General features: G+C 36.1%; 1 protein-coding gene across 10 annotated transcripts in view; it reads left to right on the top strand.

Moving 5' to 3' along the window:
- NAV3 (neuron navigator 3) overlaps nt 1-23117 on the top strand; it is a 507938-nt gene that overhangs the window by 405263 nt on the left and 79558 nt on the right. For all 10 annotated transcript variants that reach the window (XM_030959546.1, XM_030959547.1, XM_030959548.1 and 7 more), the window contains one exon: nt 583-702. In XM_030959546.1, the coding sequence (XP_030815406.1) occupies nt 583-702 (120 nt within the window). The remainder of the gene's footprint in view (nt 1-582; nt 703-23117) is intronic.

The following is a 23117-nucleotide window of genomic DNA, read 5'->3' as shown; positions in this document are numbered from 1 at the left end:
TTTTAATGGTTCTCTAGTGAGTAAACAGCACTATACTCACTGTTTCATTCATTAGACGTGCATTATAATGTGAAGTGGTAAGACTCAAGTAAATGGAACACTCATTAAAAATATTCTTAAATATCTCAGTGAATATCTATTTCATGTCTGAATAATTGCATCCCAACAGGGACTATGAATTTGGGTTCCTAATTTCTGTTCCCATTTGGATAAATGCAACTAATTTTTATTTTTTTTTTTAAGCTGGAGTGATTTTTCTTCCACCTGGTGCTATTTTTTGGCAAAACCACAGTATTTAAAATGTGCTTTTGAACATACTTGAGGGCTTCAGTCTAAAAATATTTTCTTAAAAGAGGTTGGCCTGCAAGCCATGACAGAAAAAGGCAAATGATCCCAGAAAACAGGCAGATACCCAATCTCCCTGTGTCAGGCACATAAAGTGGGAATATTTGGTATAAGTCTACCATCTAATAAGACAACCTGTACCTTAAACATTTGAATTTCACAGACCATTAACTTTAAAGTGAAACACGTTGCCAGATGGCTGCATTTCCCACTGATTGACCACAAATTTATTTTCAGGTACATGACAGATGGAGGACTCAACCTATATACAAGAAGTCTGAACCGAATACCAGACCTTGCTGCCTCTCGAGACGTCATCCAGAGAGGGGTTCATGACGTGACTGTGGATGCTGACAGGTAACAGTGCTTTGCTAAGTAAAAACCTGTCTGAGCTCTATAAATATTTTGCATCCTTCACACTTGCTAAAATATCATATAAGGAATAGGAAGCAAGCTTCTGAGGCTGCAGGTTTTCTGAGCACCCAAAATAGCAAATACCACAAGGAGTGGGGGAAAAAAACCAAATTTCTCACATGGGAACGAGACTCAGGAATATTTTTTTGTTGTAAATGTAAGAGAAAATATTAAGAAGCCCAGACCTTATTTGCAACCTTAAACTTCTGAATAGGGACATGATTTTTACAGGTTGCCTTATCAGTTGATGAGCAAAGGGAAAATTCACATGGTCTCTAGGCAGCAGATTGTGTGCCTGGTGACATGGTTCAAAAGATACATTTGGATTTGGCTGGAGCTAGAACAATGGTCTTGTCCACCTTGTTTTGCCCTTTGCAAGTATCAGAAGAAGGCAGTACCGGCAAGTAGTGAGAAGTGAGAATTGGGGTTCTATCCCGTTGTTTGTACAGTGTGAAAAAACAAACAACTCCATCCTGCCCTTATATATGGATGTCAGCATAAAAAACATGCTCCCAGTAGTATGTCTGTTCCTGTTCCTTAAGCTTAAACTAGATTCATATTGATGGCTTGTATCCACATCTGAGAAATAAAAATTCATAACCCAGCTTTTGCAGAATTTGGAGCTGTCAGCTCTGAGGTTTTGGTCAGACCATCATAGAGATAAGGAACAGCTGTGAAATTTGGCAGTCTAAAATATGATGGGGTCTATTTGAATGCTCTTGTTTTAAAATAAAGTTTCTTTTAGGGGAAACAAAAAAAGTATTTGATCACAAAGGGGGCAAAGGGGGAAAAGGTTCATGGAGTTGATCTGGTTTTATAAACCTGGCATATTAGTTGAAGAAGTTCTAGGATATTTACCTAGGTATAGAATTTTTACTTTTCACATTTTCTGATGAAAATATGCCTGTGAGGTAAGTCAGGAATAATCTGAATTGGTCAAATGGTGTAAGCAGTGCAGCAGGATGAAGGACATAATTTTCAGCTAGGAATCCAGTTACTTAAAAAAGAAGGTTGCTTTAGCTGATATCAGAGCATTTGTTGACCTTGCAGAAAAACCCTATTTTAGATAGAAATTCAAATGAACATGGATAGGTTCTTTGAAATGCAAGCATTGACATGATGCAAAGACCAGAGAAGGTGTACAGTAGGCGTGTAAGAAAATAATTTGGATAGAACTCACGCAGTAACAGAGGGAAGAAATGAGATGTGGGCAGGAGGGACTTTTGTGGAGCTCTGTATGTGAGAACAGAAACCTTATGCTCAAAGTGAGAGAGAGGGTGGAAAATTTAGAGGCTGGCAGTCATGTAATTAGAGAATGTCACAAATGCCCACGTTTTTGTCTGTCTCTCTTTTTTCCCTTGGGAGTGAAGTTATTAGAGCTCTTCCCACCGTGCAGTATTCACACCCAGGTTTCAAACCACACAGATTTCCCCTGGGGAAAAAAAGAAGGTCCAAAATAAGGGATTTTTTACTTTTTCTTAGTATTCCTCAAGTTCTAGATGCCACTCAAACACTGGATGCTTATTTGTCTTAGTGTAGGTATTTGTTGTTCTGTGCTGTGTGCAGGTTCATACATATTTTGCAGAGTCTATAAGCTACAAATGTGAAGTAGAACTTCAAGTAATGATTGCTTTCCCTTACACAAAGAAAGAAAGCTGGATTCCTATGTTCTTCTAGACCCTATAAATGAGGCTTCATGGACCATACTATGTTAGTATTTAATTGAAAGGTTTGTCATAATGCACAGGCATAAAGTATTTAAGTTACGGCTATTCAGACAAATTCTGGCATTCCCTGACCTTTCAATACATTACTTTTACAAACTTAATCATTCTTCATGGAATAGGAGGGAGGTTTTTTACATATAAGTGCATGCTATTCCTTGAAAAAGCAAAAGTTGTTTAGGAAGTGTAAAATGTAAATAGTTTTATGAGTTCTGATGATAATAAAACACATGCTTACCAAAACTGGTTGTAAAAAAACCTGTGGTGGGTAGAAAAAAATTATTTGTGATGATCTTCAAAAATGTGTTCCACATTTATGATGTGAAATCAGGGAAAAAAAGCAATAGAGATTGCTGAGACTTCAGCAGAGTAAGCTTCATTCCTTCACAACAGTGTAAGTACCTAAGATTTCATCTGATCTCACATAGCCTTTTGCATCATTTTTTGTCTACTCTGAACAAAAAATAATAGGCTTCAAGGTATTCCTTGGCACTGGGATGATGAACTCTCTTCTGTGAAAGAGAATTATTTTCCTCACTGTCCTCCCAGTAGATATGTGAAGGACACACACATTTTCTCTGTGGTATGATTACTATAAGCCTTTTTCATAATTGGCACGATCTGCCCTTGCCTTTCTGTTGTAAAGGACTCTGCTGGCATCTTTTTTTGGGCAGAAAATAAATTATATGCTGCAAATATCTGATTTACATTAGCAAGCAGGAGAGAAGTTTTGGTATTTTGCCCATTACTAGAGGCAGCAACTTTTGCTGACAGCAATCCCATGTTCATGAAAACTCAACCTGGGTTTTTTTCTGACAAGTTATATCTTCTTATATTTTAATACTTTTTCTCTTTGTGAGCTGGCAGTACAATATTCTTTAGAGATGTACACTGATATCTTTGAGGGTAATGCTGTTTCTGGTAAATTTTTACTTTCGGGCTGATTCTCATTTCCTGGATCATGTAAAAAGACAGGAAGGTCCCCAGTGTGATGACACTAAATTGTTTCAGAGAGCACCTGTATCTCCACATCTTTCCAAAAAGCAAAGGATTGAAGGATCTTCATGTTGGAAACCTAGCCTGAGAGAGCTCATCCCCATAATAACATTGAATAGCTCTTTGAACTTTATAATAAAGTTAAATTCACAAAGTCAACATAAGCCAAGGCTTAAGCGTTGTTTTCATAAAGAATTGCTTGCATAAAGCACATTGGTGCCAAAAGTAGTACAACAAAATTACTTGTTCTGGTGAAGGAATTGTAAAGGCTGAAGGGACGCTGGCAGCATCAGATGTCAGCAGTTGTTTCATGAAGTGTTGGGTTTTTTGTTTGTTTGTGGGTTTTTTATTTGGTTGATTTCAGTTTTGTTTTTCTTTTTTTTTTTTTAAATAAATGCTTATTCCTTCCAATTTACCTTGTTTCAGTTACCATAAGAAATTAATCAGAGAGGAAGATGGATTTTCTTTACTGGGTATAACATGGGATATGGCTAAGAGAGTTCTCAGTGGTATTATATTACGTTTCATTTATTGTCCTGTCTGCTTCCTCTACACTCTAGCATTTGCCTTCTGGGACTTGTAGAGGGAGTATTTGAGGAAAATTCTTGGATTTCAAAGCCTTTTTAAAAGTAAGATGAGCCAAAAGAGATTAGATATAAGCACAGAGAATAAATTATGTTCTTCGGAAGAATAAGGTTTGTTGCAATCTAGGTTGTAATGTTTCCAAACCACCCCGTGATCTTCATGAAAACTGTTAAGGAAGTTTAAAGTAAGCCCTATTAAAAGGGGATATAGCTCCACTGAGTTCAAATATTGTCCTTCCACTCCCTATACATGCAGAACTTACTGCAGTGTGTCATAAGCCACAGCTTTCTTCACCTTCTTGACTCAACATAGGTTGTACAACTACTTCCCCTCACATCCCTTGAATGCAGAATTCTTGCTCTTTCACCTTTTTTTTTTTTTTGGATGAAACCCAAAGCTTTAAAGTTTATGCTGCTTAGTGTGCTTCTATCATGACCCACTTCAGCTACTTTGCTGTTGCATTGAATCTGAGCCCCCATAATACAGAGTTCTTTTGCATAAGGAATCTCCCAAATGCTTCCACCATCTGCCACATGTGCAGAAGATTTGGCACTTATCTCAGACTAGCTCAGGCTGGCCTGGTTGTTCTCAGCCAAACCATAATCACCATAATACATTATTAATTATAATAAAATAATTCCAGATTTTGCCTGTAGTTTATTAGCTAACTTCCTGCATGAATGACTATAAGTCTTCTTCTGGTGTTTGTCTGAGTAGATGACCCTTGAGTTGGAATACTGTGCGTTTGAAAAAGGACCTTCAGAAAAGTTTAATACACATTGAACTGGGAGCTCTGTTTCATAGGGTGGGTCATATCAGAAAAGGCTGAGACATCATGAACAATAACTTGAAATCCAAACAGAATACAATGCCTGTTATCATACTATACAGTTCTAGAAGCACATTGAAATTTCTGCTGTCTTTTGGAATTTACCCCATTGTATATATACCCCAAAGGGGCATACTTGTTGCCTTTCTATCCAGATGAATCTGTGTGATGTTTGTTTCATCACTGGACTAATACTGTGTTTTCTGCTATGTGTCTCTGCAGTTTGGTATTGATGTGACCATTTTTCTGCCAAATTGCAACAATTACCTGTTCATTTTGCTGCTTCTGGTTGCTGAGCAGGATTTACTATGGATAAAGGAAACGTACATGCCGCAGTATTGAGCTATGCAATGTGCACACACATTCAGCTATCTGCCCTTTCCTTTGCCAACATTTCAGGTCTCTCCAACACTGGGTACCTGTGTCCATGGCAATAAATACAAATATCCATGCCACAGATATGAATTCATAAATAATAAAACACAGAAACAGGTATGCCTTCTTCTTGCTATCTGAGGCTTTCTTGGGCAAAACTGAGTTTTGCTGTAAAACTTCACTGTGTAGGGAGGCTTCCAATATCTTTGCATCTGCCTTCACCACTCAGTATGCCTGTGACTTACTCTGTTCACAATCTAAAAAAGTCATTATAGGCCTTAAAATCAGCATGGTTCATATAGTTCTGTGATCTGCTATCATTTGATTGGTTGTGATTTTATAGTATTAGTAAGTTCTTAGGATGTTGGAAAAATTTAAGTATCTATACCTCACTGTGTTTGCAGTTACTGTTCAAATACCTATAGAAACCATAATTATAGAATCTCTCTTGTGAAGCAATTTAAATTTTAAAGAGTTTTTACTATTATTGTTCTCTTCTATACTTTTCATCTTCTCTAATTTCTTTTCACAGCTGTTGCTGTTAACATTTCCCACCATTTACTTCTTTATTACTCTCAAATGATCCTGCATTTTCTTAGTCTCTGGTGTAAATCTTTCCTTATCTTGGCATCTGCTAGGCTATCAAGAAAGTTACTAGTTAGAAGTATCTATTTCAGTGTGAAGTTAGAAGTATCTTGGCTTTTATTGTTTCTGCAAAGTATGGATGCTAAATTTAAGTACCTAAAGCATAAATATGTGTGTATCCATGCATGAAGGGCAGAATAATTGTGTCAGAAGAAGCACTCCTGGAGTTTTGGCTCATTATGTGGTTAAGTATTTAGAATTCTTTGAGGATGAATTCTTTATTTTCAAAAGCATAATGAGAAATAAATTTTTCAGTAATACAATTTTGTACAGCATTATTAATTTAGAAAGAAGGCTATTTGAATTAGTACAATTTGTTTCTGGTCATGCTTTTTAAAGTCAGGATTTGAGCAACATAAAATAGGCAAAGCAACTGGACTTTGATATAATTTTGTGAAGTTCACCCTTCCTTACTTCCTTTAAACATCTACTGTAATTGGCAATAGAACCACAAACCAAAACACGGAAACATTTACCAGCTGTGTGGTTTTAGGTTCAGATACTATATTAATATCAGTGACATAAACAAACTGCATTGTTAGCATGCTGTCATTAGCATATTAAACTGTCATGGTCCTGCAACATCATGTCTGCAGACACATGTTTTTGCACCCAGCTTACATTAGAAAATCACACTCAGAAAAGGCAAATGTGAAGGGCAGATGTTTACCTTAAAACAAGACCAGGCTGCAAATGACAAATTAAGTTTTCTCTTTTTGAAATTTTTACTAAGTGGAAGAAAGAGGGACAACTAGTTTCAGTTTAGATTAAAAAGGAATTATTAGAAATAAGTATTTAAATTTTTGCAGGAATACAAGTACATTCTCATGCCGTGCTAAATGAGCTGAGCATATAGTTTGCTGCAGGTTTATTGAACCAAAGGCTGGCTCTTGACAGGTGACATGTATAATATTCTCGTAAATGTACTTTTGAAAAGTGGATCGTGTGGAGCTGGGTATTGATGACATGCAGTCTGTTGGCATTTCTGCTTATTTCAAAACTTGACTTAATATTTAAAAGGTATTTGAAATGAGGCAGGGCTTTATCTTTTATTAACAGATTTCTAATTCTTGACTTCAGGCAAAGTGTAGATGGTTTATTTTGATTGCAATCTACTTCTGAAGAGAGTATTAGTCTATTTAATAAAAGCTTTCTAAGACTCAGCTTACAATTTCAGCAGCAGCAACATTTTGGTCCACCATTGTACTTTATTGTCTTTGTTGTTTCCTTGACAGCAAAGACTACTGTACTGCCTCTTTGTGTTAGAATAAAGCATGGGTAGTATGATTTAAACCATTAACCAAAATACCCCAGGCTCAAATATAAAATTCAAGAACTTGAATCTCCCATGTGATACCTACTCGAGTCCTGGAGTCAAGAAACAAATAAATTTCTTTAAAATGTCTTGATTAATTTGATGGCTGGAGGAAACAAATATTGTCATTTTATTCTCCTGCATGTCTCTTTCTAAAAAAATCATATTGAAATTTGTAAAAGAATAGCTGCGATTGATATTACAGTTCTAACATTAACAAGCACATGGTATTTTAGACAGAAGCCTCATAAAACTGTATATAAAAATATGGATTTTGATGATTTATTACTGGAGATAAAGCAGCTCATGATTGCTAAGCTGCCTTTTGTTCCAAATTGCCTGAGAGGTACTTCTTTCTTGGTTAGTCATTTTTTAAAGAACTGCATTTATAATAGTTGCATTCCAGACTGAGGTATTGCCTGCTTGTCAAGCGAAACATATGAATTATAAAAACATTTCAATTAACCCTTTCATGGAAAACAGTTAATTTGTAACACTATAAAAATCCTTTGCCTTGGATTTATAAGGTATAAATTTACTTCAAATAAAATATGAATTCAGCAGCTTCAGCAGACCTCTAGAACAATGAGAAATAGGTAAAAATTGAGAGCCCCATCAGGGTGTGCTTTTTACACTCATGAGATGTCATAAAAAAGGGGTTAAATGTACTATTGTTTTGTACACCTGCACTTTCTCCTAGTTGACAGGTGGAAAAAATAGTTAAGTGAAAGGAAGAATGGATTTAAGTTAAATTAAACATCTAAAGCGTGAGTGCACTTTGCTGCTCAGGCTGTAGGGCTGCTTACGGTGCACAAACGGAAAATTGAAAGGTTTTGACTCTTTCCTTTGCTATGTGCTGCTCTTGGAGCAAAACAGTGCTACTCTGTCCTGGGCCTCCAGGAAAGGAGTGATGTTCAAAACATTTTGGAATTGAAATGGCATTGCAAGATAACTTTATCATTGTGGTTAAAGATAGCTGGAATCCAGATGGAAACTGGTTATGGGTTATCCATGATTAAATAAAATGAAAAGAAGGATGTCTCTAAAGCTGTGCAGGTTAAAAAACATGGGAGCCTTTTATTTTCCTTGACAGAGAAATAGACTTTGAACACTGTAGGCTGGCTAAAGAGTGAGTTCAAAGGGAGAGAGCATGAAGGGAAAGCTGGGAAGAATACCATGTGGCTGACAACCTGCCAGCCAGTGTGTAGAATACACTGTGCTGCAGGCTGCCTGCTGCAGAGCACACCATGTGCTAACCTTCCCTTTTGGAAAAAAAAATCCATCCATTTGCTTATATCAACATTTTACTTACAAATCTTAATGATGTCACCTCTGAGTCTTCTTTTGATGGAGAGAGAAAAAGACAAGCCTCCCTCCTCAATCTGTTCTCCGGGTACTGTTGTGGAGGCTTCCTGCCCCTCCTGAGCCCCTTGGGACAACCTCAGCTCCATGCAGGAAAATGTTTGGTGCAGCAATATGCTAGGAGTTTTTCTTTTGATGTTACAGCACTAATCTCATCTGTATCTAATTGTTAAAATATTAAGTCTTCAAAGTTTTCCTTTGTAAACAAAAGATTGTCATAACAATTTAAGCAGGATCAGATGTGTAAATTTGCAGTGGAACCCTCAATGAATTCTACGGAAGTTTTTTTTGCAAAAGGATACAATACACTTATAATTCAAACCTGCTTAGTGGACTAAATAATCTAAAATAATCTAAAATACATTATTTGAAGGCAATTTTAAAACCAGATTTACTGAATTAATCTTAATAAACAATTTAATCTCTTGCCTATGTGCATTAGTTAATTTAATTTCTGATGTGCTAAATTTTCCCTTTTATTCGAATGCATTGCACTCTAGTATATTTCATACTGCAGAATGGAATATAAAATGGCTGCTAACCATATAAACTGCTGTGAATGTAAATTCATAAAAGCAAAAATTTCTTTACTGCAGTTTAAATACATGTGTAGTGTTGGAAATAATTGCATTGCCCTGGGAAGTGCAATAACTGTTAACACAGGTGTTTGTCATTCTTCAATGTGCTTTATCTAGAAACAAATCTTATTGATATAAGTTAGTGTCTTTTATGTTTAAATACCCAACAGTTTTTGATCAGACGCTAGGTATACTGATTTAAAAGTGAAATTAGGGTATTTCAAATGGATAGGATTTCAACCAGTTTCTGGAAAAGAAACTACAAGTCATAAAACACTAAGTTATGTATTGCATATCTTCTGAGTGTTTATCAGTGAACAGATTCATACTGATAGCCAGGACATAAAAGCTGGAATTTTTTGATTCAAATTGGAAATGCACACACCATTTTAATAGCATTGGGAACCTTAGGAACAAGATATGAAGAATAAAGGTACTTTGTTTTTTTAAATAAAGCCCATATCTTTTTTTAAGATATTTATTTACTGATTTAAATACTCAAGTAGCAAAATTTAATAAACGATCTGCGTCTGAGGTGACTGGAGGACATGTAATGCTTTCTGTGAAGCCAGAGATCAGCAAAGGTGTATAATCTTCATGATTCATGAAACACCATCTCTGGAAGCCCTTATCCCTGTTAACTGTACTAGGAACATTGCTAGACATCTAGCTTTTGGGTCATAATAAGAAAAAATATAACTGTTTTGAAAAATTAAAAAAACCCTATTTTTTTCTTTTAATTTTAAATAAAATAAATTCTAGTAGAGCATTGCAGTGACAGCCTGTCACCCAGCAATAGTTCCTTAGTAGAAAGAGTTATCTTTCAAGGGTTTTTAGAATGATTTTCCTAAAATGGAGTCTTTCTCTATACATCAAAGTTATTGAAAGAGAAATCAGCATGTTTTTTGAAGGCTGAAAATTCTTCTTTTTCCTCTTTGAGTTAAAATCATTCCCCTTCATGAAAAGAGTTGACTCAGTGTGCCACTTATAAGCCAAATGTTCTGATGCATAGTAAATAACTGAGTTGCTTTATTTTACAAATCTTTTTCCTTTGTTCAGTACAGAAAGAAATTTATGATCCCTTCTTTAGTACATCTTTCTTTCTCATCATTTAAATTAATGATACCAGCTATACTCTTGGGAAATGGATTAATATCAAGTGGATAAACTCAATACAAAATCATGTAGGAAAAATAATTTTATGTATTAAAAATAATAGTGTTGACAACAATAATTTAGAGCCTTCCAGATAAATTTTGAAACTTAATATCCTAACAAGATTTTCAACATCTTTCCCTAAACAGCTTATTTTCAATAAAATGATCCACTTATTTTCTTTTGAAATGCATCTGTGTGATTGGAAATGTTGGAAACTTTAAGACGACCAGGCTGGTGTGTGTGTCATTCCAGCAAGGCACTGAATTGTAGAGTAGTGGTAAGTGAGCCCCAATAGCTCTGAATCAATTTCTGCAGCTTTCCAGTGTGGGCAGTAAGAACAGCCTGCATCACAGAAAATTGATGATAGACAGTTTATTAATTTTGGATTGCTGCCTTGGTGATGTTTTGTCAGACTCTTGGACTTACTGCAGCTATTTGGTCCAAGTCAGCACAAGGCAGTAAATACTGAAGGTAGCTGGTCAGCAATGCCACATGTAATTTTGGTCCTCAGTCTGTAGTGGGTTTGACTAATGCTTATTGAGGTAACCATAACTATTTCCTTGACAAGTGCTCCTTTCCTTTAACTAGCCACAACTCTGCTATAAGGGAGGACTGAATAATGTGATATTTGCTGTCTTAAAGCTGCAAGGAAATTCTCCTATTTCTGCTACCAGTTTCTGAAAAATCACCTTCCTGTATTTGAGTAGCAGCTTTGTGGGTTTTGTTCCTGTTATTTGCAAGGAGAAACTGGGATAAAAGCTTGAAATAAATCCTAAGACTAATCCAACTGAAGTATCTCACATCTGGTTTTATAGATTTTTATTTGAAAATCTGATCAAGGTTATCAAGAAATAAGTACCATCTAAAAAGAAAAAATAGGAAAATTTAGGCAAAATAAATAAGAATCCTTTGACTTAAAAAAATGAGAATTGTAAGTAACCTAATAATTTCAGGATGGCTTGCACTACAGAGGTTGAAAAGCTATAAATAAAAATAAATCTTCAGAGGACAGTGTTAAATCTTTACATGCTTACTATTCATCTTTTAGGCAAACAGAAATGCTCCTGAGCGAACTTTAAACAATTGAATCTTTCCCAGTTAATTGTTTTCTATTTCACCTTTGAATGTTTTTCCAAAATACTGTCTGCAGAAGTGTGCCATAATGTAGAAATTATGCCAAACATGTTGTCAGGTCTTTCTGAATGGCACATGATTAGATTCAAGAGCTGAATGCTTAAGCTGTAGATTTAGCAAATTAAATTCTCTTTTCATTTGACCCTGGAGAATTTCCTCACGAGAAATTTGTGGATTAATGTACATGTCATAGAGAGCCATATCTATTTAAGGAAACTCAGACATGAATGTTTCTCTCCTTCCCTTTCTTTTTCTATTTCTGATAGGAAAGTAAACCCCATTATGTTGAACAGCTATGACTTTAGAAGGTGTGGGACAGTCTGATGAGAATATTGTGGGTCTCTAAAGTATTTAAACAGCCTAACTTTTGCTACACATATTTTACTATTCAGTCTCAGTGAAAAAGATGAAACAGCTCCTACACTCCCTCTCCAGTGCATATCCTACATGCAATACTGCATTTATCATTCAGAGATTTCCAAAAATTATTTTATTAACACACTCTAAATACTCTTTACACATCACCAAAATGATTTAGTGCTTTCCTTAGCAGCTCTTCAGGATGGCTTTATGTTAGAAGGGCAGTCAGAAAGTCATCTGCTGGCTGGGCTAAACCAGGAGCAGGAAGCTTCCAGAGAGATAGCAGGGAAGGGCCTTCATCATGAAGAGAATGCAAACTGTGCTACTAATTATGTATCAAAGCAGAATTATCATACATCTCCTAACACCTCAAGGTCCTCTAAAGAGACTGTTGAAACTGTGCATAAAAGATATCAGAGGGTACTGAGGAGACTGCTGTTCTCAACAGTGTTGATAGCATGACAAGCACAGTGTCTGTGCCTGTGTGGCTGCCCTTCTGCTCTGGTTAGTGTGCCAGCAACAGTAGACCCTGCAATATCATCATATCATTACTCAACTCAACTAGGATATTCTCAAATGATTTTATAGGCTGTTGACTAAAAAAAAAAAAAAAAAAAAGCAAGTATGTATTTTGTGTTTGGCTTCAGCATGGGTGCTCTGACTTCTTTTAGAGAAACATGATTGGTCTTTGTTGCAGATGATGTTGGCCAGGTGCAGAGAGAGCCCTAAGTATCCCTGCAGTGCTGCTGGCTGTTCAGAGGGGCCTGTGAGCTCAACAGAGGTGGTGTGGTTCCCTGAGCTTCATGTCATGCCTCAGCACTTGCCAGTAGCTACAAGTAGTCAAACGATTGCAGAAGAACCCTTTGTGATGCTCTCAATTACAAAAAACATTTCATTAATTGCCAGTTTTCCCCAGATTGTGGAAATCAAGACATGGCCTGGAGGCATCAATGTATTCTGTGTGCAGTTGGGATGGAACAGGGGATTTAACCTGCAGTAGTTGAGTACGTAAAACTCAAAGTATATGAGGAGAACAGTATTAACTCCAGATAAATCACTTCTTATTGTGTCAGGAATGGAAAGACATTTATCACAATAGTACTTCATAGTAATATCCTATAGTGGCAAAAAATTTACTTATAGTTTTTCTTTGTGCTACAGTTTCAAAGTTCTTTGATACATATTTAGCTGCCAGTTTGTAATGAACGCTGTGTCAGTTCCATCCAGACTTTGTGCAAGCCGTAGGAATCAGCTGGCTTCTTATTCTAATCACAGTAAGATCTCATGAAGCTAATATCAGAGGCTCTATAAAAATGTATGGCAGCAACAGTTTTTAAGAAAAAATACATAATGGAAGGTGTGGTGTGTAATAAGTTGCAGTCTTTATACATCAATTCACTTTAATGCTTAGGTTGCTTTAATTTTCTATTGGTTAAACAAGGGAAAGACATTTTTGGTTTCCCAGTATATTTTCATTTTTGTGTTGTTAAAGAACTTACTTTTGGCAGAGAAAAAAAAAATGGACAAGAACATATAGAATCATTCATGCATTTCCTGAAAGCTAGTATTATGTTGATGTTTCTCTATGAAGCTCTTCCATCTGCTTTTTTTCTCTAAATTCCAAGAGAAATCTCAGAATTTTTTTTTAAATTGTCACTGGTAAAGCAAGGATTTCTTAAGAAAAACTTGTGGCAGGGTTTTAATTTTTTCTTGTTGGAGGTGGATTTTTTAAAATAAGCAGCTACCTCAGTTATTTCTAAATCACTGCTAAATTAACATTAGATCCCCTTCCTTAATGGGTTTCTCTTCCTAGTGCTAGTTTTTTCTTCTGATATTTTTATAAAAGCCTTCTGTATTCCCATTTGGGTAGTATGGCTTCACGATGCTTCTTCTCTGGTGTTATCTCTTGCCTGCAAGACTTGTCTGAAGCCATATTACTAATTGGTTTCCTCCCCATTTTTCTTTTACAAGAAAGGAGTTTTTTAATCTTCGAACTTTTAACTCACTTTGGTAATTTCTTTTTCCCTGCATTTTTCCTTTTGAAGCAGTATTGAATTCCATTACACCTCCTGGGGTGTCTTTTAAGTTTGACCAGCTTTCCTGTATTCCAGTAGTTGTGTTCTTTGGGTTTTTTCACATTTCCAGCTAGTTTCATGCTTATATTCAACATATGTTGGTTTGGTTTGCTTGTTTGTTTGACCAAAGAAAAATATAGCAAGCTCTTTCCTCTAGTTTCACCTTTCTAGGATAGACTATGATTCAAAATAGACTCTGATTCTCCATTTTAATAGGTATTTGATTCTATTAGTTACTCAGCAATTAGCTATAGGTCTTTCCATAGTGATCCTCTCTTTTAAATTTATTGCCATAGTGTTTTTGATGATGAGATTTTAGGTCACTGATGGTTCCATTTTGAAATGGCACTATTTTTTCTGTCGCTTTCTGTCTCTGCAGTAAATATGAGAACCTGCTTTTACTGTTCAGTTACATTTATGAAGATGATTACCATTTATTCTCCAGATTGGTTTTGTTGTCTCACATTTTTTTCCCAGTGTATCAATTTTCAGTAGCTCTGACCTCTTCCAGGTTATCATTCAGTCTCTTCTAATATCAGAGTAAACTTAAGTGATAAACACTGGCTGGACTTTGGGAGAGAGGAGCAGTAGTCAGGAATGAGAAAGAACTGCAAAAGGCTGTTGTCAGTATTCAATTTGGAAAAAAGTCTTTGACATACTGCTGCTGATGTGGAACATTCAAAGAATTATTTCAGCTTTTGCAAAGTGGGTGGTAACAAATATGACAGCCAAGAAGTCTGGAGCATGAGACGAAAATGAAGTTTCCAAAGATGGCAGAGACTTAATTAATTGCAACAGACTTTAAATATTTTTGCTGTCTGCAGCTATAGTTTTATTTCATCTGTCACTTGCTAGCCTGCTCTCCAACTTGAATATTGCATCTATTAATGTAGGAAGTGGAGAAAATATTTCATTGTAATGGGGAGCTTTTAAGTTGGGATCTTTTTTGCCCTACATAGTGAAGCCATTTATGGCCACCTTCCATCTTTGTTAGTGACTCACCTCTGAAGTTTCATAGTCTAACTAGAATAACTAATAGGCTAAAAGAAATGTGCTATATTGCTGGTATGTCTTCCTCAATATTTCTAGCTGATAAAGGGGCTTTAAAATTTGTTTTGTTTTGAGCTTGGGGCTGTTATTTTTGTGTGTGTGCACAGCCAAGCAGTAGCCCTGCTTCTTTTGTCTTTTCTGGCTTTAACTCAAGATGACATTTATGGGAGATGAGAGAGCTTCAGGATGCTGGGATGAGATCTTGGGTGATTGGTTGCTGTTTGGCAGTGATTTACTAAAGCAACTTGCCTTATCTCCCTGACTGTGATCCTGGTACATTTACTGCTATAAACACAGATAGGCAGAGGTCCCATTACCTTCTCAGCAGAAGTTTGCTGTGTCATAGACTTAGTCATTCAAGTTCTAAGCCTAAGAGTTATTTAATTTTTAATATGAAACATTGATAAGTTCCAACTAAGCTGTGGAAGCAATCAGCCATTTTGTATGCATATTGCCATTTGTATAATTTAAATGCAAAGTCTGCTTTGCTTTCTCAGAAAAAATAGCATATGTTTTATAGAATTTTTGGAAAAGGATGAGTGTGCTCTGGGTTTCAGCCAGTCTCTTTGTATTATGTGCAGATGCTTTGGGACTTTAATAATTAGAGGATCTAATAAAAGAATCAGAGGATAAGCCCGGAAAATTACTATAACGTGAGTTCTCTTTGCTGTTACAAAAACCAATCTTTCCTGTTTCACCTAACACAAAATTGGAGACTTATAGGTGTATTTCAGCCCAAACTTACAGCAAACACATAACAGAATTGATGAAATCATTAAATCATTATTAAGTAGCATCTATTTCAAGCTGCCTGGATTTAATTGCTTTACCTTGAAAAATAAACACTAAAATCCCAAACCAAATAGTGAGCTATAATTGAACAGGTAAGCAGGGCAAAGGTCTGGAGTTCCTGGGTTAATACTATGTCACTTACTGGTTTTAAATTGTCATAGTACAGTAAATCTACATGGACTGTTTCTTTTTCCCCAGACTGACTGAAGAAATGAGTATGCTTTTTGTTGTAGGCAACTTTTCAGAAGGCAAAATCATGACTTTTTTCTTTACCATGTCCACCCCTAAGTCACACAAGATTTAAACAAACTCAAAACGTTGCTTTTCTGTTCTGCAGAAAACCCATCACTGCAAACCACCAATCGTCACATTATATAAGTACCAGCATACCTATGCCTACGTGTGTCCTGCCTGCAGGTGTTTGTCCAAGTGGTGTGAGCATGTGCTCATGGTACACACCCATGAGTCAGTGTCTCTGTGTGTGTGTACAGTGAGGCTTCAGGTTCTCCATGGAGGATGAAGTGGTGTTCACAAGCTGTGCTGCCTCTTCCTGCTGTCACCATCTGTGCTGGCTCTTTGCCTAAAGCAGGTTGACTTTGAATATCACCCTGAAAATAGATAGGTGTTAAAAACTAAGAGGTTGTGACCTTAAGTGGTTAGCAATGACACAGCATGATAAGTTTTTAACTCTTGAAGGATAAAGTATGAGGCTTGTCTTAGGAAGGTAGCAGATAAATAATGACCCTGTGAGCCAAGGAGAGAAAAAGGCAGTGAAAATGTACTCCTAGTGATTATAGATATGTTCTTCAAGTGATTACAGATAGACTAAAATTATTCATCAAAGAATTTTGCAAAGATGCGTTAGGTTCCAGAAGCTGTTTTGGCTCTTCCGGTCTGATGAACTAGATAATTAAAAATTTACTCTCTGACAGTGTCATCTGAGTCTGCTAATTATTTACCAATTTCTGCTTGACAGCATAGTGCTGTATATTAGACCTAATTTAAATTATCTCTTGCTGTATATTTCAGAAGTAGAAATGAGCAAGCAGCATATGCTGATATTTTCTTTTTGTTACAATTACAAAGGAAGGAAATATTCTATTATCACTCTGCCATCACCAATTTTAGGAAGCATATGGTATTTAATATTTTTATCTACATGTACAAACATTCCCTGATACTCCAAACATCACAGTGCTGAGTATTTTCCTTATTTTGAATCAGGGAAACAAAAGAAAAAGAGCTATTCTTGTCTTAAAAATTGAAGTTCTAAGTCTGCTGATTTTGCACACTGGCTATCAACCCTTTTAATCCTCCAGAGTTAAGTTTTCAAAAGTCATATACCCGTTTTTCCTCAAAAGTATCCACCTGTGCTTTTTTTTTCTCCACTGTAAGAATGTATTCTTTTCCTTAACTGTGATAGATCTGCTCTTAACACCCTTACTTCTCATTTTATTGATTAGGCAAACAAATTCTGTCTGGATCCTTCATCTGCTTCTTTGCTCAATTTTTGCATGTGGTCACCACTGATGCTTCTATGCTCATGCTGGTTGTTTTCTCATCCTCTCGTGTCCTAAACACTATGGAAATTATAAATATTCTGGGGCAAAGATTTTAGTTGCATGTTGCTCCAGTATGCAGGGAACATATTCAACTAAACTATTTGAGTACTATTTCTAGAGGACACCATAATACATCTTATGGTAACCATTAGTAAAGATCATCTGAAACCACTCCTACAAAGTTAGCATTACAGCTGTTATTCAAATTCAGTCAAAAACATCACCAAATGTTATTCCTTAATGAGTCAGTTATGCTGGGCGTTGTTCCTTTTCAGCAGAATCCTTCCTTAAAATGACATGCCTAAAATAGATGGAAAAATTCATGAAAAGATAAATTGAGAGTATTTTGTACTGAGATAGTAGGGCTGTGAAATTAGAGATTTGGATTGGAAAGCCCTTTTGTTTCACCGTGTAGTCTAATTCAGCACTGTTGCTAAATAAGTATATTTGGCTGTTCTCACTTGAATATTCTATTTCCCATAGTGAAGATTTTATGTTATGCCCAGAGCATCTTGTTAAATTGATTCTTCTCACTGGGCTGGGTTTTTATATAGGTTTTGTCCAAATGCAGTAATATAAAATACTAAAATAAAAATTAGCAATAAATACTAGAAGGCAAGAAATCGCAAGGAATATCTGTGAGAGCACTATCAGAAAAGAAGTCAGAGCATAAATGGTAAAAAAGCAAAGCAAAATAATATTAGAGCCAGGAGTCAATAATATAATGATCATGATGGAATAAAAAAAGAAATAGATTTCATAATCTTACTAGTAGTACTTTAAAAAAGAGGCTTTATCAGATAGTAGTGTTTATGTCTATTTTGATAAAGTATTGATTTTCTGAAAGGCAGTGGTTGATTATAAAGGTACAATTAGCACTTTGTAACAATGACAGAGAGAAATATTCCTTTATAAACTTCATAATCTGATGTATCTGGACAAAAAGAATCCTAGCATTTTGAAAGGAAAAGCAGGGAAACACTTTAAAATGATACTCAGTGAATTCTGGAAGAAAGGAAATTGCTATTAGTTAATTTGAGAAAATAAATGCAGAACCACGCAATGGGAATATGACCCACAGGGAATCAAGAAGTCATTGTTCAGTAATCCTGATGCTTTATGCAATAAATTCAAGTGTATGTTATTTACATAATCCTCACATGAGAAGAAGGCCTGCTGTATTTGACAAACAGCAGCGATGTGATGAAAGAGGAAATGCCAAGCATATTTCTGCTTTCTGTAGTGCTACTCCCTCTTTAGAGTAGCACTTTAGATTTTGCTTTAGATTTTAGGAAAAAGCTATTTTATGACGCTTTCAATACCACCTTTCACTGATGGTTGATTTCTGCTATAAAATAACAGAGGCCTCCCAGACTTGGTACATGAGAAGTCAGAATAAGCTCATTACCTAATCAAGGAGAGGAGTTTCCTGACTCACTTGGTGGTGTTATATAACTGAGTGCACACTGTAGGTGGTCTACCTATTAAATGCTAACCCCCAGAGCAGGTTATAATAAACAGTTTGTTAGACAAAATGGTAAACCAAAATGAGATTTAGCAATTTCGAAACTCTTTTTGGCACATAAACCACAAAGAAACAGGAGAATTATGTTATTTCACAGTGATGGTTCTCACTGGAGACATTTTTAATATTCATTGCTCTGTTAATATATTACTAAGTTAATGGAAATATTAATATGATCATGAAAAAAATTCTCAGTAGTAGAAAAAAAATGGTTAAAGAAGTTCTCATCCATCAAATATCTGAATATCAAATTAAATTAGAGCAATTCACAGTAAACTGATTGGAAAACAGTGAGAATGAAATTAGGTAAAATAATTCAACCTAGATCAAAATAAAATAAATTTTCCAGAATGCTGTTTTCAGATTCCATTTTTCTGCAGGCAATTTCTTGAAAATAACTGCAGCTACTTCTTTAAAATCTTTTCTTTAATCAATATTTTTTACAGCAGTTGAGATTAGGTTGTTCATTGTAGTGACAACAATGTCGATGAACTCATTTGGCTTTAATGATTTGATTCTGGCAGCAGCTACTAATTCTGCCTACCACCATACGTAAGGTTTTTGTACGAAGGTTAAAGATAGAAGAGGCTCCTGGGATGGCTGACAGGGTGGATTAGTGCTGCTGAGCCCTGCAGGAAAAGGTCACCACTATAGTTCACAAAGGAGGGTTGTCACTGGGGGAGGTGAAGTCACAACTAGCCTACAAAGAGAGCTTTGGGGTTGGTAAATTAGTCATTGGCAGGAATAACTAGGATTTGGTTGTTCTCTCCTGCTTATCTTTGCTTTTGCCTATCAACACTGCTTCTAATCTTCACTGCCAGGCAGCCGTCATGTCAATGGGACTGCTAGCTGTTCTTCCTTCTCTCTGCTCCAAATATTATTTGTTTGTGTCATTTCCAAATAGAACATATTGAGACAGCACAACACTGCTGTGTGAGCAAGGGGAAATAAAAGCCCTTTTTCTACTGGCAGAGGTTTTTAAGCTTATGGAAAGTTCCTCCTGGGTTGTAATTTATTTTTGAAGTTGCACACAGTATTCTGCTCTCATCTATGTCTCACTGAGAATTCATGCTCAATCCTAATAATGTCTGTGTCCCACTTTCAGTAAGGGAGTAACTGAAGATCTCATTACTTAGGACTTTACATGATTAGTTGTTGGGATGTAGGTTCTGGACAGATTCATAGGACTGTGTAGCATGTCGTGGCCTTAGGAGACAATTTCTCAGTTGCACAAGGTAATCTTGGCTATGAAATATGGCTTGCTAGGAAAACGATGGCTCAGCTGTTCACCCTGAAATGTCACACCATTTCAAAGGCTTATCTTTCACAGTGCTGCATGTTATGAACTTACTAGGCTGTGCATTGAAGCCTACATACCCAGTAAGAATATTATACATATAATATATAATATACGGCAGTGTACAAGAAAGTGGCAGTTTGCAAAATGATGCCTGAATTATAAGAAATAAGAAGTGATTGCCAGCTTTTGATTTGCCTTTAATGGTACCAAGCTGCAGTGGGATGAAGACTGCTATCTGAATTTGGTGAACTGATGGTCTGGTCTCACTTAAGAGAACTAATTTTTTTCAATACTGGATTTCTCTGTCTGAGAAGTGGAGAATTTTTTTCGTACATCAGCTCCATGATATTCTCTCTCATCAGTCATTCGGAATTTTCAGATTTTGGGGTTTTTTACTGACCCTGTATACTCCAGTTATACTGCAGTGTATTGCAATGGAAAAGTTAAATTTCTTATTTTAGGGGAGCAATTTCAAATCACAGTAGATGTTCCTTCCCAGTCCCAAAAAGTAAACTTCCTTGTGGAGAGTAACCTCTTAAAAGACGTGTCACAAACTTCCACTGATTTTAATGAAATTACAGAGAAAAAACATGGTTTTGAATATGCAACTTAGTGTTTCTACTTGTCAGTTGTCACTCAGCAAAAAGCACCTAGGATGCATTAAAAAGGCAGAGGAAACCAAATGGCTAGTTTGAAGAGCTTTAAGCCAGTGAATTTAGTTTTGGAACATGAATATTCATCAGACCTTATTCCCTAAAATAATCATCAAACACAGCCTTTCTTTGGAAAGCTGTCAAGTTTGACGTACCATGCATTCAGAACCTGACTCAGAAATTATTAACTTTCAAATGGAAGGATCTTTTCAAGCAGCATTAAACAGGGCATTTTAGCATTTCTCATTAAATTTTCTTGAGTATTTGTGGAGTTCATTGATTTCAGAGAAATAAAAAGCATCAGTGTATGAAAGGTGAAGACTCAGTACTCAGGAGTAAACCAACTCCTCCTCCTTCAAACTTCAGAAGTAAAAAGAGGCTAAGAAATTAATTCAGGTAATTTAAAGTGGCAAATTAATCTGTCTCATATTTAGGAGCAATAGATAGAAACAAAGAAGTAATAGGAGACCTTTCTGCTTTCCCTGCTCAGATGCATTATTTGCCATGATTTTAGGCAGATTGTCTGCCAACAGACTGAAGGGTGTGCAATAGCTGGGGAAATCAGGCCATTTGGTGGTGTCCTTAAATGCTTAAGGTGCCACAGTTTTAGACATCTGTGGTTGAGAATGATCCAACCTAAACTTTTTGACCTCTACCTAAATCCTACGTGTCATAAAGAAACATGATTTTACATAATATCAAGAAACTTGTATTTTGAATCACTCAGAAGTAAATGCTGAAATTTCTCTACGTTACAGTTTTAATAACAAAGGCAATCTCCGTTCTCTAAGGAAAGTCTTAGGAGAATGCCACTCCTTGGGGAAGGTTATTTAGGGATCATTTATACATTAGAACATAAAGGGCTTTTATTTTTACTCTAATATTAAAAATGTATATTTGCATTATCCTTATGAATTTCTAATTTTTTCAAAAAGGCTCAGTAGAATCAGATTTTATTTGTGCTCTGCTTTATGAAATATATTTCATTGTTTTCAGTGGATGTTTTTAAAAATTTGTCAAATTGGTTTATATCTCAGTTTGTTTCATTTCCGCCCCAAGAGACTTCCACTTTTGTGAGTGTCTCATGTAAGGGATTTTAAAGAAATTACTTTCAGCAATTGAACTATAAATAAAATAGTGAAAATTTCTTTCAGACAAACTCTGGTAAAAGTTTTTATACCATAAAAAACAAGCAAACAAAAAGCCAAAAATTGTTAGAAAACCATAAACTGAAGAATTTCATAAGAAAAAAGGAAAATAAACAGAGAATGAAGTAACAGTAGATGTCAGAATTGCTTTTGCTAACAAATAAATATCTTGACTTCTACTGACAGACTATTTTGATAGTGGAAAAGAATAAAGATATAATGAGATGGACTCACATGCTGCACAATCAACAGGAGAGCCCTTAATAGCTTGTTTATTTTCCAAGGATGCACACTGCAGCATTCCCAAGTGTAAGCCATCACATTTGACAGATTTGAGAATGATCAGAGGCCTGAACCAGCAGCTTGCCATGTTCAACTCTACCAAATGCTTTTAATAGCAGAGTAACAGCAAAAAAAGTGGGGGCTGAGTGCCTTGTCAGTCTTGGGAGGCTCCTAGGCTTTGCAGTGCTGCAGACAGCCTGACTCATACTCGTATTTTAATAAGAGGAGGAAGGAGTAAATTTAAAATTTTTTCAGAGAAAAACTTGAATAAGTGAATGAAAATCCAATGGAGTCTTCTTGTTTGTCACAGGAAGTAATCCTGTGATGTTTTCTGTATCTGTAACAACCAGATTATCTTTGCTTTGTGTGGGCGCACCTGCCAAGAGCTGGACAAGTCTGCAGCCATGGACAAGTCTGTTTGCAGACGACTGGAGCTGGCTTCCAGCTTCAACTTTGATTTGGCGCTCTCGTTTTTACTCGTCACCAGCATTAATTACAGTGACATTTTGGCTTGATGCCTAGATTTCTGTAGAATGAATCTGAGGCCAAAAGCAAGCGTGTGCTTAAGCCAGTGCATGTATCAGGTGCCTCAGCAGGGAAAGAGAAGTGATACCAAGGGAGGTGAAGGCCACACACAGAGCTTTGCTGCCGAACATAGAGTACCCTATGGCCACTTGGCTTTTGAAAGGTGTGCATAAATTGTCTCCAACATCCAGTTTTCATACTGTTATTAAAAATGAACCTTTAACCCATTTAACTATCACACTTAAAACAATCATCTGTGTTTAAGTGTCTAGCAATTAGAACATTAGGATGGTATTACATGAATACTACATGAATTTCACATGGGTTTCCCTTAGATGCAGTGGCAGTGTTAGAGGTGCCAATTGAAAATCAGAGATTTGAATGA

The sequence above is a fragment of the Camarhynchus parvulus genome, chromosome 1A, assembly GCF_901933205.1.
Source record: "Camarhynchus parvulus chromosome 1A, STF_HiC, whole genome shotgun sequence".
Classification (NCBI taxonomy): domain Eukaryota; kingdom Metazoa; phylum Chordata; class Aves; order Passeriformes; family Thraupidae; genus Camarhynchus; species Camarhynchus parvulus.
This window is presented reverse-complemented; position numbering and strand designations above follow the sequence as displayed.